Below are 15,641 nucleotides of genomic sequence, written 5' to 3'. Positions count from 1 at the left end.
AAAAGGGCGTTTGGAGATCAATCCCATTTTGCTTCATCCGATTCCTACAGTTAAAAGAGGTATAGTTGTTAGTTTGAATTGGTAAAAACATTGGACAATTGATTTCAAAAAGAGGTTTTCTATAAATATTCTTTTCTAACAGTTTTCATTTTCAGTGATTTTTTCTAAAAGATATCAGGAAAAGAGAGATGACCACTTGTATACCTACTCTGTTAAAGAATAAAAAATTTCTTAGTTCTTTGTCCTTTCCTTTTTTTTTTTTTTTTTTTTTTTAATAAATGAATTTGATCACTGCAAGTCTTACATTTGAGTGAAAAAAAAAAGAAAAAGATTTTATGTGATATTATCACTTTTTACCATATCCTAAACTTTTGACTACTGCCACAATATTTAATTATGACAAAATCTAAATGACAATCTCCTCAACAACACTCATTTAATAAAAATAGATTAAATGACTAATTTACGAATAAGATATTATCATTTAGCTAAACCCTTTCTCTCTCTCATTTTCTGTGCTTTCTAGAATTTATATTTTGTACACCTAACCTAAGTAGTGACATGTACGTATAGCAAGTTGCTAACTGAAAAAAAATGATCAAACAATTAATCAAAGAGGCTTAGGATAAAAGATTTCACCTGAGTTGAATAAAAAGAGAACAAGTAGAAATGATAATGCGGTGGAGCGGTTAGACATTTTCACTTAACCAAAAAATAAGTATAGCAAATCTATTCCAAATTTCTAATACTTATAATACTACTGTCCTGATCAACTACTATTCTAGTATTTTTAGAGCAACTAAAGTATTTGACTGGTATTTATAGAGTACCTAAAGTAAAGGAGAGAGGCTAACTTGCATTCTAACTTATTTCGCCAGATTTTTTGGGCCCCGAAAAAAGGTAGTAGATTGTTCAATTTCCTAAGATGCAAGGGACAAAATCTGGAAATTTTTTTAGTGTCTTAATCATGTACAAAAATTATATTAGTCAAGTTTTATGTCACGAATTGGATTGAGCAAAGGTATATGTGTAGAATCCACAAAAAAAAATGTATAACTGTCATTTATGTTATTAATTATTGGATTGAGAAAACGATCTTTTTCACTTTACTCCAAAAAATATAAAAGAGTGAAAATACAACTATGTAAGAAATTAAACTTCATTAACAAGGCCAACTTAACTAGCTGGGGTATATAGTCAACTATATGGTCAATTTTGTTTCTGCTGATTTACAAGCCTCTTGATTAATATAATGATTGATTTTCTTCTAAAAAAAAAAAAAAAACTAGCTGGGGCATGTCCACTAATAAACGACCTAGTACAACTAGTACTTAAAAAAAAAGGAGTACTTGAAACTACATGCCAAATGTGCACTAAGCCAATTTTCCATTTAAATACATGATAATTGATAAGCAATGCACATTTGTGTTAGATTTTCAAGCTAAAATTCTATTATTGCCTATTAATGTGAAATTAGCCGCAGCCAAACGATTGCAAAGTAGGGTTATTCAATCGATCATCTTCCAACTTTTTCTTTAATAGTTGTCTTTCTCCTAGTGACTGTTTCATAAAGCATTAGTCCAAACTGTAACTTTGTAATTGGTAAGTTCGATCAATAAGATTATGCAATTTTTTTGTATACATTTTAATGTTTGTTTTCATTTCTTTAGGGAAAATTGAATTTGCTATGTCAATGAATGCATTCTCAAGCAAGACAAGTAGAATCAGTATTTCTCAAAAAAAAAAAAAAAAGAAGTAGAATCAGTAGATAACTTTATTGAACCTTCTGTAAAAATTTCCCATACTCTGATACTCACCATGGTATTCAAATTTCAAAAGCAGATGTGGATCCAATGATATAGACCCAACTAACGGAGTGGTATCACATTGACATGGGCAGCACAACACTACACGGATCCAATGATACAGTGAACTAAATGCTCTGGTTGGACTCAATCAGTCGTTACAAACATGTTGGACCTTGATTTATGATTGGGTTCTAACATAACCCAAGTTCAAAAAGGGGTTTAGAACCTTTTTTTTTTTTACCAAAAATAAGAAAAAAACTTTCCATTCCATTATCGTGTTTGTGTATATATATATATATATATATAGATAAAATAAATAAAAAGGTTATCTGGCTTATAGATGGGCTTCATGCAAATGGTGGTCCGTGGACTGACTGTCCATCCCTTCCTCTATGATTGAATTGACATTTATTTTAGAATTCTTGCCGACAATCTATTTTATAACTAATGAAAAGGGAACCATAATTTGTCTTTTTAAAGTGTTCAAGTGACCATAAATAGTTGGATTCATTTTGCTTCAGAAAAAAAAAACATTTTCCTTCGAAACCAAACACAGCAATACCGTATTTTAAACACCCAGTACTGTTGGGATGGCTGACTATTCGATCACTTCTTTAAAGATGCTGGTCATGCCGTAACGGTCCTCCAATAATGTGCGACAATTGGAGCCCATTAAGAAAGTCAGAAAGTAGGCATAGTTGGAGATAATTCTCACACAGAATTAGCATCACTTTCCATATATAGCTATGCCTGTACGTATATATTTGCAGCACTAAACAAATAAAGCATCTGAATTCTGAACTTCAAAGCCATGAAAAAGGTATGGTAAACCGGCCCACGAATTCTAATTAATCAATTTCTTAATAATAATCGTGTATAAATTATAAAACAACACACGATATTAATGTTATCTGCAGCTTTCCATTAACGATATAGAACGATGTGTAGTGACCAATGACACGGCTATTTGGTAAACGATACAGTGTTGGTTACTTTTTTTTTTTTTTTCCACATTGTTTTTGGTTAATTATGTTTTAGAATGATAAATGTTGGGTTATGTAGAGCTTAGTTTTGTGTTTGATTCGGATTATGATCCAATCAAATATAAAAATGTTATGATTTTTAATTGAAGATATATATTCTAAGACTTAGTTCATGGAGCGAAGACTTATTTTTAACTTATTAATAATCTGTGTAGGTTATAAATATCTTTATTTCAGATTAGGGTTTTGTATATTGTTTTAAGAAAGAAAAATTGTATTGCAACTTCGACAAAATTGTTGAACGAAATAATTTTTTGTATTATGTGATTATCTTGTGTGTTATTTTTTCCTATATGTTTTTGCCCCTTATAGATGTGAGAATTTGTGTATATCTCAACAATCAGGGACAAAACTAGGATCAAAATTTGGGGGGGGGGGGGGCAAAACCTCAATAAAAAAAATTCTTTAAAATACAAATTAGCATATATTTAATGTTAAGAAAATATCAACAAAAGAGAGGAGAAACAAAATAACCATTTATTAATACATTTTAAATTAATAATTTAAAAATAGAATTCAACATTCTTTTAAATTACAGAAATCATCCCTAGTTGATTTTGTACTAAACTTTGCAACAATCTCCCTTTCAATCCTAATTTCTTTTGATTAATGATACACAATTTTTTTTTTCTTTTCAGCAAAAATAGTCATATCCTTTTCATGAAAATTCAAATAGTCAATCTTAACACTCATAAAAAAATAGCTTAGATCTAAGAAAAAAGAGTAATAAACAGTCAACACAATAACACAGATGTTGTAGTCTAGTTATTTGCTAGTTGGGTTTTATCATTTTCATGGGCCAATTTGTAACTTATTGGGAGGAGGGGGGCCAAAAATAATTATTTTGGGCTCAATTGTTAAACTATTCATTAAATGTGTATACTACTACTATTATCATTTTCAGCCCTTACTAGTTCCGTCTCTGTCAACAAAATAGGCTCTTTTGGTCTTCTTGAGCTGGACCATATTGTTGCAGTCGGAGAATGTAGTGCGTTGGGGTAGTTGAGACCTGAACTTGGGAGGTCGGCAGCAAAGAAAAGGCATTGAATGCACAAATTTCTGGACCAGATTCTTTGGAAAAGAACCTTTTCTTCATTGGTATGCTTATGAGATACCCCACTAGTTTCTGCCTTCTTCTTTCCCTTTTTTCCAACCCTTTCCTGGGTCAGACAAACAAAGCGAATGACTCATTTGGGTTCTCTATAATAGTAAAATTGCAAAAGGACAACTTCTTATTAATTGGACTACGACCAAGTATACCCATTCATATTTACATGACTTAAACATATTCAGTATTTTTCATTAAATTACAGGAAGTAAATGATGATTTATCATCATTCAAAATGAGAGTTCCATACTACAAAGAGAAATAAAATTAAAAAAAAAAAAAAAAAAATTTAGAACAACCGTTTCAATGAGCATTGACAATAACAAGCTCAAGGACCCATGGTCGTCGTACACAGTGCATAAACCTCTCACTTATTTGGGGTTTTAGGAAAGATAATTAGTAGGCGGAACTCTGAAATATTTTTGGAGAGACTAATTTCTGGCTCAAGGAGTACTCAAGGTGAAGGAGCAATTGAAGGAATTGGAGAGCCAGAGGGAGGAAACTTACAGGGAAGGTAAGTATAAGTCCACGTGTTGGGACACTTCCTTGGGTTCGTGAAGAAATTCGCACATTCACGTACTGATTTTTGAAATGGAAGATCAGGAATGCAGTTGTTACTAATATCAAGCACTCCTCTCTCAATTAAACTCCTACATAGTGGCCCAACAACTATAAAATAATTATTGGACAATGACAAACTTTCCAAATTCTCTAGCGTACACACCACTTCAGGCACCATACCATACAAGAAGTTCCCAGCAAAATTCAACTGCTCCAACTTCTCAATGCAAGCCAAAGAGGATGGTAAAGGACCAGTCAATTCGTTGTTGCTAGCATCAAATAGTGTGGCCTCTTTTAAAACCCCTATCTCATAAGGCAAACAACCTGTGAGCTCGTTGTTTGACAAAAGGACCTCAGTTAGAGAGCCCAAAGCTTTGGCAATGCCTTTTGGGATCGGACCAGTGAAATTGTTGTTGGCTAGAGTGAGTACAAGAACATGGGAGCTGCCTAGATTATCAGGAAGTGCCTGCATGAAATTGTTGTTGTTGATAAAAAGGACGTCAAGGTTTTGTGTGAATATTTGAGGTGGGACTGACCCGGTAAAGAAATTGAACCGAATGTCCAAGAATGTTAAGCCGTTCATGCCTAGAACAGCACTAGGAAATGGACCAGAGAATTGGTTGTTGCTTATGTCAAGCTCGTAGAGATAAGGGAGCTTGGAGATGTTTGAAGATAAAGTGCCTGAAAAGAAGTTGGAATTAGCATGGAAGAGAGCTATGTCAGGAAGCTGATCAAGAAAGCCATCAAGAGTAGGAGCGCTAAGTTGAAAGCCATTGAAGTCTATAGAAGCTACAGCTATTGCAGATTGGTTATCTGGGGGTTTGTCACAAAAGAAACCTTTGTAGTTGCATATATCTGAGCCTACCCAGGATTTAGTAACGCCTAGAGGATCTGAGGTGATTATGGACTTGAATCTTTGGATTATAGGATAGACCACAGCAAGCCTTTTGTCTGCAAATACCAAAGTTCCTTTTTTTTTTGGTAAAGGCGGTTGTGCTTGAGAGGCCGTTGGTTTCTGACAATGGAATGAGCTGGATATACCGTGAAATTCATTGTTGCAGCCTTTGCTTTGGCTTCTATCTCTGCGAACAGTAAAGAAATCTAGTGTTTCTTTGTTGGTACTATGTGATAGTGGTACTACAGTGTTGAGAATCAGAGAGGCAAGAAGAATACAGAAGGTTGAAGCTGTTGCTTTGATGGATATGCTGCTCATCTTTTCCTATTGATTTGGGCTTTGTTTGAAGGTTTTAAGAGCAAAAGGTGAAGAGCATGGAAAAACTCTACAGAGAGAGAGAATAATGATAAGAAGAAAAGGAGGTAGCAACATAAGCCAATACAGAATCATATTGAATTGCTTTTGTACATCCATGTTTGTTTTTCTACAGAATATCACCTCCATCTAATGTACTATTCCAGAAGAGTGCGAGACTTTTTAAAACCCACTTTGCAAGTTACCGAAAGTAATCAAACAAAAAGTAGTGGAATGTATAAGAAATAATGAAGAGATGTACATGCTGAGTATGATTACTCACTAGACTCGAGTAAGTATGGGTAATCATACTGAAAAGAACCTTACTGTATAAATATCATATTTCATGATAGTCCATGTTTTCTCATTTTCCTGATGTAGATTCAATCCTAACATGAACATTTTCCACCTTTCTATCTAACAAAATCTTTACCTGAACTTGCAAAATCAGCATTCATATTATTGTATTTAGTCCAACTGATTAAGTATTCTTAAAATAATTTTGTTCTTTTAATTTCCAGGACAAAAAGACAAGGGTACTTTTTTCTGATTAGTTATTTTTGTGTGTATGTCCTTAGTTTAGCTTATATTAATACTAATTTTGGGTTACAGAAAAGCAATTGTTATTTTTATTACAAGGTCGGCAGTCAATCCTTCCTTTCATCTTCTATAGCCGCTTTTACTAAGTGGGTTCCCATTTCCATATCATTGTGATGACTACTGCATAATTGGGTCCAGCTGGTATCATTGTCTGGACCCTTTCGAATACACTAACAATGAGGGCTTAAATACATTTCCTAAGAGCCAATGGAATGAAGGGCTGCATATTTTTCTAACCTAAGGCAATAAGGTCAGACTCAGGTGCAACATTTTCAATTGGAAGCCATGTGAATACCGGATCCAATAATATAGTTAGCTAGGTTACTATTTGTCATTATCCAAACAAGCATTAGTCAAATTACAATTAGATGCTCATAATTGTTTTTATAACACAATTTAACACGGTAAACAATAGATGTAAGATTTAATACACGTTCGCATAACACATACTTATCCAATCAATTTACTTGATTCTAAATATCATACAATAGAAATAAAAAACTTCTATAAAACAAAAAACAAATGATCGGCTTTGTTTGCATATCACATGCATGCAAAAATTGGCCTTTCCCAAGGGACATTGGAGTGCATGATATTATTGTTGAAGGAGGCTTGCATTTTCTAATCTCGTCATTACTCATCATTGTTCGTTCTCTTTACATGAAGGTGTCAATGAAATCTTTTTAGGGTCCAGGTGGATTCAAATCCAAATAACTTATTCGAAAAGCAAAAAACTTTGCTAGTTAAAGTTAAGGTGTTAAACTTGCATGTCACAAAATATTGTAATTAACAAAGTTGCTCATTTTCTAACTTTGCATGCTTGATACATAGAAGTATTGCTGAGGAGCCGTGATTCCCTAGGGTTAAAATGGCAAGTACACTACTTAGGCAGGGTAGTTATGTAATAAAACTCTAATTTCACACTCAATTTCAAACATGATGCTATGATCAATATGAGTTGATTTGAGTTGTTGACAAAAAGTTGTAGTCATTTAAACAAGTTTAAACAAAAGTGTTCACCACTCACAGTCAATCACACCAATATATTGTAAAATTGATTGTCCCTAAAATTATTAGGTAGCTATACTCTCACTTTCACTTTTGTGTCCTTCCATTTTTCTACCTATCACCCTCCTATAAATAGTACAAGTTTGGAGCAAGGAAAACCCCTTCCACTATAAAGAATATACAACTTATTCGGCAATGAGCCCATGACAAACTATCCAGTCATTCTTATCAAAATTTTATCTACTTGTTGTACCTATTTGTAACTTTCAAATATGATTTAATAATGATAATTGTATCTAATCCAATAATTTGAATCTTTTACTTTTATTAATCCACCTTTAAGGGAGACATGATCCTAGGTTAGGTAAATCTCCACATCCAATAACCTAAAGATTAGGTCATAATTGATTGTTTAACAATCCTAAATCAAATTATACGTGGGAGTGCGATACAAGTATACGTGCAATATAAGAAAAGTAGAGTGAGCCTAAGACCTATTAGGCTTGTATGCTAATTACACTAACATTACAATCTAGTATGCCCATTGCCAGTAGTGGAATTAGCCCTTTAAGAGTTTAAGACACCATTCCAAAACCAGAAAACAAAGTGCGCTGCATTTCCTGCTCCGTTAACACAAATGCAAACAAAATAACGTACCAAAAGGATGGGAAAACACAAAAGTTTTATCAATTTTACTATAAAAAAATTATGTTGATTTGATCCCCATTAAATGGGGCAGTTAAATTTAGCCCAAAAAACCAAGTCAGAATGAATTATCTGGCCCAACAAACTGATTCAGTCATCGCGTACTTTCAAAATTTGGAAACGGGCCTGGGAAACTGGGGTCAGGGGCCATCAAGTAAAAAAGAAATCTATAGATTAAGCCCAATACTTCAAAATTATCACGTTGGTTTAATCTTCTTTTGGTTCAATGCAGGTACTAATTTATGTTCTTTGTGCTTACTAATTTATCCCCGTTAAACCTTTTATGTTTTAATCATATCCTTGCTTAACCTTAATACTAGTATACTTTGTAATTCTACGAATAAAAACAACAGCACAAAGAGGTTATTCTTTTGAAGCTAAAACATGGGACTGCACGCAGGAATTGTGGTATCTATTATTGGGCTGTGCTTGAAATTGCTTTATGTGGTTATGTGTCCAACACCACTGTCTACAGACATTGAGACCATTTATAAAGAGGCCACGCCTAGACCTCCCTCCAGTTCATTAAACACACCAGGCCCAACCCAATCAACAACTTGCATTAACTGAACAAGGGAGTAAAAAATCTTCTGACTAATTATAAACTTGAAAGATTAGGTTACATTAAATACTAATTTATGTGTGTTCCACTTGAGCAAGATTTAGGTATAGTACTTAGGTACTGTTTCTTAAGTTCATTTCTTAAAATTCTGCCATGTGGCTTTTTTCTCATGCATGGAAGTGTATTTTTTAAGTTAAGTAGCTACATGACAAAATCTTAAGAGAGGAACCTAAGGAACAGTATCTAAAATACTGTACATAAGTTTTTTCCGTTCCACTTTATACTCTTATAAAGCAAATAAAGTTTAAAATGAATACATAAAAAATTAGACACATGATATATTCGTTGGTGGAGTATAAAATGGGTTAGAAGATTTTTATCCTTGAACAGGGACATCCTGACCAAACTAAATTAATTTGTCCCACTAAAAGTGTTCCACTTTATTTTTCATCGATTGTAGTATATTGTAAGGACACAAAATCTTTAACGGCCCGACATGGACGTTGGGCTCGCACACGGAAGGTCCCTCACAATAATATTTGTAGAGAGTGGGCTAAAAAGGCTAGCGTTGGGGCACGGGGCGACATTTCGAGTCGGACTACAGGTGAACTGATATGAGATAGAGCTTTGGGCTGGATATTCAGGCCCATCAATCTTGTTTCTAGGAGGATTTGGCTCCTCGGATCATGTCCGAGGAGCGTTGGCGCTGTCCCCGGTTACCCGTCGAAGGGTTTTTACGTGGTGTCCGGCGTGTATTATCCAGACATTCTCTTTCTTCAAGCCTTTTTCCAGAAGCTAGATGGAGACCTCCTTCTTGGTCACATAACATTCTCTTTTATACTCGCCTACGTTCGTTGTCCTTCGTCCACGTGTAGGGTCGATCTTTCCGGGGCAGATATCTGTCCCATCAGTCTAATCCCTGAGTTGTGGGAGATGGTCCATAAAGCCTAAAAATCCGGATCTGTTTGGGGCGGTGTCATGTCAATGAAGGGTATTAAGGACTATTTCCGTGAGATATTTTCTGATCTTTCAAGTCTGCCTGCATCCCATTTTCGTTAATGGGGTTCTGGGCTTTCCGAGGACGGAGCGGTCCTCGGACGTGCCCTTGAACCACATCGGGCTCACTGTTTTTGGGCTTAGGCCCTGGCCTCCTTTAGTTTGGGGGCCTGTGGACTCCCTATAAGCGAGCAAGCCGGGCCCATAGACTCTTGGCCCCCACAATAGCCCCTCGAAACCCTGCTGTCCAACGTCCTGGTTGGAGAGGTGGGTTTCGGTAATTGCGAGCTTTAATTGCGGCTCATTTAATTCGGCCCTTGATCCACGTTGGTGACTCTTCACCTCCACGAGGGCTGCGCCGGTCTATGAGCCGTTTTTCCTGGATTTACGTACGTTGCCGTTATGCCGCGTGGTTATCCGCAACGTGCCTTTAATCCCTTACCATTTACGAGACCTTCCAGATGTAACGGTTACTGATGGTGTGGGAGAGCGAAACGACGCGTCATACTCTGGATTTCCCTGAGGGTCCGAATGTGTCACATACCCTCTTCTTCGTCCCCTATATAAAGAGAGAAGACAGGGGGTGACCTTTTCATATCAGAATCCCTCACGTTCTTCCCAGAGTCCATTTCCTCCTTCCGGTTACGCCCACTTCTATAATACTTATTTCACAGTAATCCACCATGAACAAATCCCTCCTTTCCCAGAAACGCCATGTCCCAACAAAACTCGAGATGGCTCGGTCTGGGCAAGGATGGCGGAGGCTTAAGATTTGCCTCCCCATTCTTTTAGCCAAAATCCGAAGCAGGGATTCGTCACACCCCACTTCTGGTGTGACTGAGTCGAAAACTTCCCTTGTCATCTCCATCTGCTCTCTCACGAGCATACCTAATAAGGCTCCCCTTCTCCCTCTTTTGCTCCTTTTACTTTCTTTTCATTGCTTCACTCTTCTTCTCCTCCTTCCCGCTCATGTCCTCCATCTTCTTTTTCCCTTGCATTCTTCAGTAACAAGAGCTTGCTGAAGTGCTTCCATGTCTTCCAATTCGTCTTCCTTCTCCTTCATTATTTTTGTATAAGGATCTTCTCCTGATATGAGCAGTACCGAGGCATAGATTTCGGAAAGACTTTGAAGGCGAACACAGAAGGCACCTGATGGTTTACTTATTTGTATTACGGATATTGTTACTGTTTTAACAGTTCATTTTTTGTATAGGCTTGTTTAAGCCCTTCTTTGTACGTTGTAACAAATTTTCATATTAATAAAAGTCAGTGTTACTTTATTTCTTATGTCTTGTTTATATATTTTAACAAGTGTGAAAGCGCTGCTCGGCATAATAATATAGCATTTCAATCAATAATAACTAAGGCTAAAGTAATCCTTGATAAAAAAAAAAAAATGCCACGATAACTTTAAAGAGATTACTATTCAACCTAACAATCCGACCAGCGAAGAATGAGACTTATCTTAAAGTTAGCAGTGATGGGTGTTGAATGCTCGATAAGGTGTGAGAAGTATTTTTCCGAGGACATGTTACCCATCGGATGAATGGCCTCCTTAGGTTGACGATCATTAGGTTGCTCTGCCATCTCCATGACGCACAAGCCCTAACCCTTTCCATTATTTAAGCCGAAAAATTTCTTCATTAAGGCAATTGATTTCCCAAGAAGCCTGAGTCCGAGGACTTTGCAAAACCTGGGCTTTGTTCAGGACTTATGCGTTTTATCTTATGCACTTGACTTTTCTCTTAGGCTTGAGTCCGAGACTTGGGTCTTTACCGGTACTAGGTTTTCCCTTTTAGCTTGAGTCCGAGGACCATGCAAGCCTTAGGTTCTGTCCCAGACCATCGTCTGCATTAGTACTTGGTTTTCCCTTTTAGCTTGAGTCCAAGGACCATGCAAGCCTTAGGTTCTGTCCAAGACCAATGTCTGCATCAGTACTTGGTTTTCCCTTTTAGCTTGAGTCCGAGGACCATGCAAGCCTTAGGTTCTGTCCAAGACCAATGTCTGCATCAGTACTTGGTTTTCCCTTTTAGCTTGAGTCCGAGGACCATGCAAGCCTTAGGTTCTGTCCAAGACCAATGTCTGCATCAGTACTTGGTTTTCCCTTTTAGCTTGAGTTCGAGGACCATGCAAGCCTTAGGTGCCGAACAGGGTGTCCCTGGGCCTCCACGCAAAGCGGGCCTGGGCCGCGAATCCACTGGACCCGCAGATTGAGAGATATTTCTGCAGCCTCTGGCCATGCGGTATTTCACTGACGTCCCAAGGATCGAGGCGCGCCTTTACGAGGCCCCTCGAGTCTCTTAGTTGCAGTTGACGTTGGAAGTTGAGCCAAGACCACTTTGTCTGTAGTGCTCCTTGGGACGCCGCGTGAATTGACTGACATCGTCTTGTCTTTTCAAATAAATAGGAGGGAGAAAAAGGTTGCTTTATATATACACCCCTTCTTTTAGCTTTCTCTTACATCACGCCTCCCATATCCGGAGTCCTCCTTTCTTGGCACAACATGTTGAAGGCGAGGGTTGGGAATAAAGAACTTCCTCCGCCGCGGAAGCACCGTGTCTTCATGAGGCTTATAACAGCAAGGTATGGGCACAGGAAGCACAAGTTCAGGAGAGCACTCCATCTCCACCGAGAGGGAAAGGAATCTTCCCCTCTTTTAGTCAAAATCCGAAGCAGGTTCTGTCCATGCCAGAGTTTTGGTGCGGCAGAAGAAGGGTTTTCCTCCATCAGCGCCTCTGCTTTGCGGTGGGCGTATATTTAGAGAAGGCCTCACCACCTCCAACTCCCTACACCTTTTCTTCAACGGTGTCAGGTTCAAGTTGGGTCTCTTTGGCTGCCTGAGTTATGGGCAGGCAAAGATGCGGGGGAAGAATAAGGTCTCGGAGCTGTAGCCAACCTCTCCTCCGACATACCTCCTCGGCTTTCTACAGCTTTCTTGTGTTTTTCTTTTTCTTGCTTATGTAGTAGGCTTCGACATAGGCTGATTTCAGCTTTTCCTTGTACACTATACTATCTCTTCTTCATGATAAGAATGGAAATTTCTTTACTTGTTTTGAGCACTGTTTCTTTGACCACACTGTTTCTTGAATGGGTGTGCCCTCTGTGTACGTTTCTTCAAGAGTACTTAGGGCCGTATAACTTGAAGCATAATTCAACTAACTCCAATTTATCGATCATACCAGGCATTACATTGATGATTCATAATAAATGAAACTTAAGAAAACTAACCGAGATATCAGTTGGATATTCTGTGATAAGCGCGTGAACATCGTCCAAGGCTGATGATTTCTAAGCAATCCATCTGAGCCATCGACTGGGATATAGGGGGTTCCGGTGATGTCTTCATCTTTGTACTTGGTTTCCCCATAGGCTTGGGTCCGAGGACCATGCAAGACCTTGGTTCTGTCCATTACTTTTAAGATGTTTTCATCTTTGTACTTGGTTTCCCCATAGGCTTGGGTCCGAGGACCATGCAAGGCCTTGGTTCTGTCCGTTACTTGTAAGAGTTCTTTTTGTACTTGGTTTCCCCATAGGCTTGGGTCCGAGGACCATGCAAGGCCTTGGTTCTGTCCATTACTTTTAAGATGTCCTCTTTGTACTCGGTTTCCCCATAGGCTTGGGTCCGGGGACCATGCAAGGCCTTGGTTCTGTCCGTTACTTGTAAGAGTTCTTTTTGTACTCGGTTTCCCCATAGGCTTGGGTCCGAGGACCATGCAAGGCCTTGGTTCTGTTCGTTACTTTTAAGATGTCCTCTTTGTACTCGGTTTCCCCATAGGCTTGGGTCCGAGGACCATGCAAGGCCTTGGTTCTGTCCGTTACTTGTAAGATGTCCTCTTTGTACTCGGTTTCCCCATAGGCTTGGGTCCGGGGACCATGCAAGGCCTTGGTTCTGTCCGTTACTTGTAAGAGTTCTTTTTGTACTTGGTTTCCCCATAGGCTTGGGTCCGAGGACCATGCAAGGCCTTGGTTCTGTCCATTACTTTTAAGATGTCCTCTTTGTACTCGGTTTCCCCATAGGCTTGGGTCCGGGGACCATGCAAGGCCTTGGTTCTGTCCGTTACTTCTAAGAGTTCTTTTTGTACTTGGTTTCCCCATAGGCTTGGGTCCGAGGACCATGCAAGGCCTTGGTTCTGTCCATTACTTTTAAGATGTCCTCTTTGTACTCGGTTTCCCCATAGGCTTGGGTCCGAGGACCATGCAAGGCCTTGGTTCTGTCCGTTACTTGTAAGAGTTCTTTTTGTACTCGGTTTCCCCATAGGCTTGGGTCCGAGGACCATGCAAGGCCTTGGTTCTGTCCGTTACTTGTAAGAGTTCTTTTTGTACTCGGTTTCCCCATAGGCTTGGGTCCGAGGACCATGCAAGGCCTTGGTTCTGTCCGTTACTTTTAAGATGTCCTCTTTGTACTCGGTTTCCCCATAGGCTTGGGTCCGGGGACCATGCAAGGCCTTGGTTCTGTCCGTTACTTGTAAGAGTTCTTTTTGTACTTGGTTTCCCCATAGGCTTGGGTCCGAGGACCATGCAAGGCCTTGGTTCTGTCCATTACTTTTAAGATGTCCTCTTTGTACTCGGTTTCCCCATAGGCTTGGGTCCGGGGACCATGCAAGGCCTTGGTTCTGTCCGTTACTTGTAAGAGTTCTTTTTGTACTTGGTTTCCCCATAGGCTTGGGTCCGAGGACCATGCAAGGCCTTGGTTCTGTCCATTACTTTTAAGAGTTCTTTTTGTACTTGGTTTCCCCATAGGCTTGGGTCCGAGGACCATGCAAGGCCTTGGTTCTGTCCATTACTTTTAAGATGTCCTCTTTGTACTCGGTTTCCCCATAGGCTTGGGTCCGGGGACCATGCAAGGCCTTGGTTCTGTCCATTACTTTCAAGATGTCTTCGTCTTTGTACTTGGTTTCCCCATAGGCTTGGGTCCGAGGACCATGCAAGGCCTTGGTTCTGTCCATTACTTTTAAGACGTCCTCTTTGTACTCGGTTTCCCCATGGGCTTGGGTCCGGGGACCATGCAAGGCCTTGGTTCTGTCCGTTACTTGTAAGAGTTCTTTTTGTACTTGGTTTCCCCATAGGCTTGGGTCCGAGGACCATGCAAGGCCTTGGTTCTGTCCATTACTTTTAAGATGTCCTCTTTGTACTCGGTTTCCCCATAGGCTTGGGTCCGAGGACCATGCAAGGCCTTGGTTCTGTCCGTTACTTGTAAGAGTTCTTTTTGTACTTTTTTCTCTGCACTGATTTATTTTTCGAAGGTCAGCCCCTAGGCCAGGGAGGGAGGAGTTGGCTCGAGGCCGCAAGCCCCTAGAGCTGTCCGCTACGTCGTCAGTGCAAGGCGTAGCCCCTAGACGAAGCTCACGGCGGAGCAACAACTGCACGCCGCTGGAGATGAGAAAATCTCGTGGGACTCTGTTTGCGAGAGGGCTGACTCATGTGCCACTCGTGCCAACGCGCAAGCCTTTCCCACAGACGGCGCCAATTGTAAGGACACAAAATCTTTAACGGCCCGACATGGACGTTGGGCTCACACACGGAAGGTCCCTCACAATAATATTTGTAGAGAGTGGGCTAAAAAGGCCAGCGTTGGGGCACGGGGCGACATTTCGAGTCGGACTACAGGTGAACTGATATGAGATAGAGCTTTGGGCTGGATATTCAGGCCCATCAATCTTGTTTCTAGGAGGATTTGGCTCCTCGGATCATGTCCGAGGAGCGTTGGCGCTGTCCCCGGTTACCCGTCGAAGGGTTTTTACGTGGTGTCCGGCGTGTATTATCCAGACATTCTCTTTCTTCAAGCCTTTTTCCAGAAGCTAGATGGAGACCTCCTTCTTGGTCACATAACATTCTCTTTTATACTCGCCTACGTTCGTTGTCCTTCGTCCACGTGTAGGGTCGATCTTTCCGGGGCAGATATCTGTCCCATCAGTCTAATCCCTGAGTTGTGGGAGATGGTCCATAAAGCCTAAAAATCCGGATCTGTTTGGGGCGGTGTCATGTCAATGAAGGGTATTAA

At 39.5% G+C, this 15,641-nt stretch overlaps 1 protein-coding gene across 1 annotated transcript; it reads right to left on the bottom strand.

Annotated features, from left to right (window-relative positions):
- Positions 1-4,065: 4,065 nt before the first annotated feature.
- Positions 4,066-5,931, bottom strand: LOC126710206 (uncharacterized protein At4g06744-like). Its single transcript, XM_050410590.1, has one exon. The coding sequence runs from the start codon at positions 5,731-5,733 to the stop codon at positions 4,414-4,416; it is 1,320 nt and encodes a 439-aa protein (XP_050266547.1). The 5' UTR covers positions 5,734-5,931; the 3' UTR covers positions 4,066-4,413.
- Between the last annotated feature and the right edge of the window lie 9,710 nt (positions 5,932-15,641).

The sequence above is a fragment of the Quercus robur genome, chromosome 2 (genome assembly GCF_932294415.1).
Source record: "Quercus robur chromosome 2, dhQueRobu3.1, whole genome shotgun sequence".
NCBI lineage: Eukaryota > Viridiplantae > Streptophyta > Magnoliopsida > Fagales > Fagaceae > Quercus > Quercus robur.
This window is presented reverse-complemented; position numbering and strand designations above follow the sequence as displayed.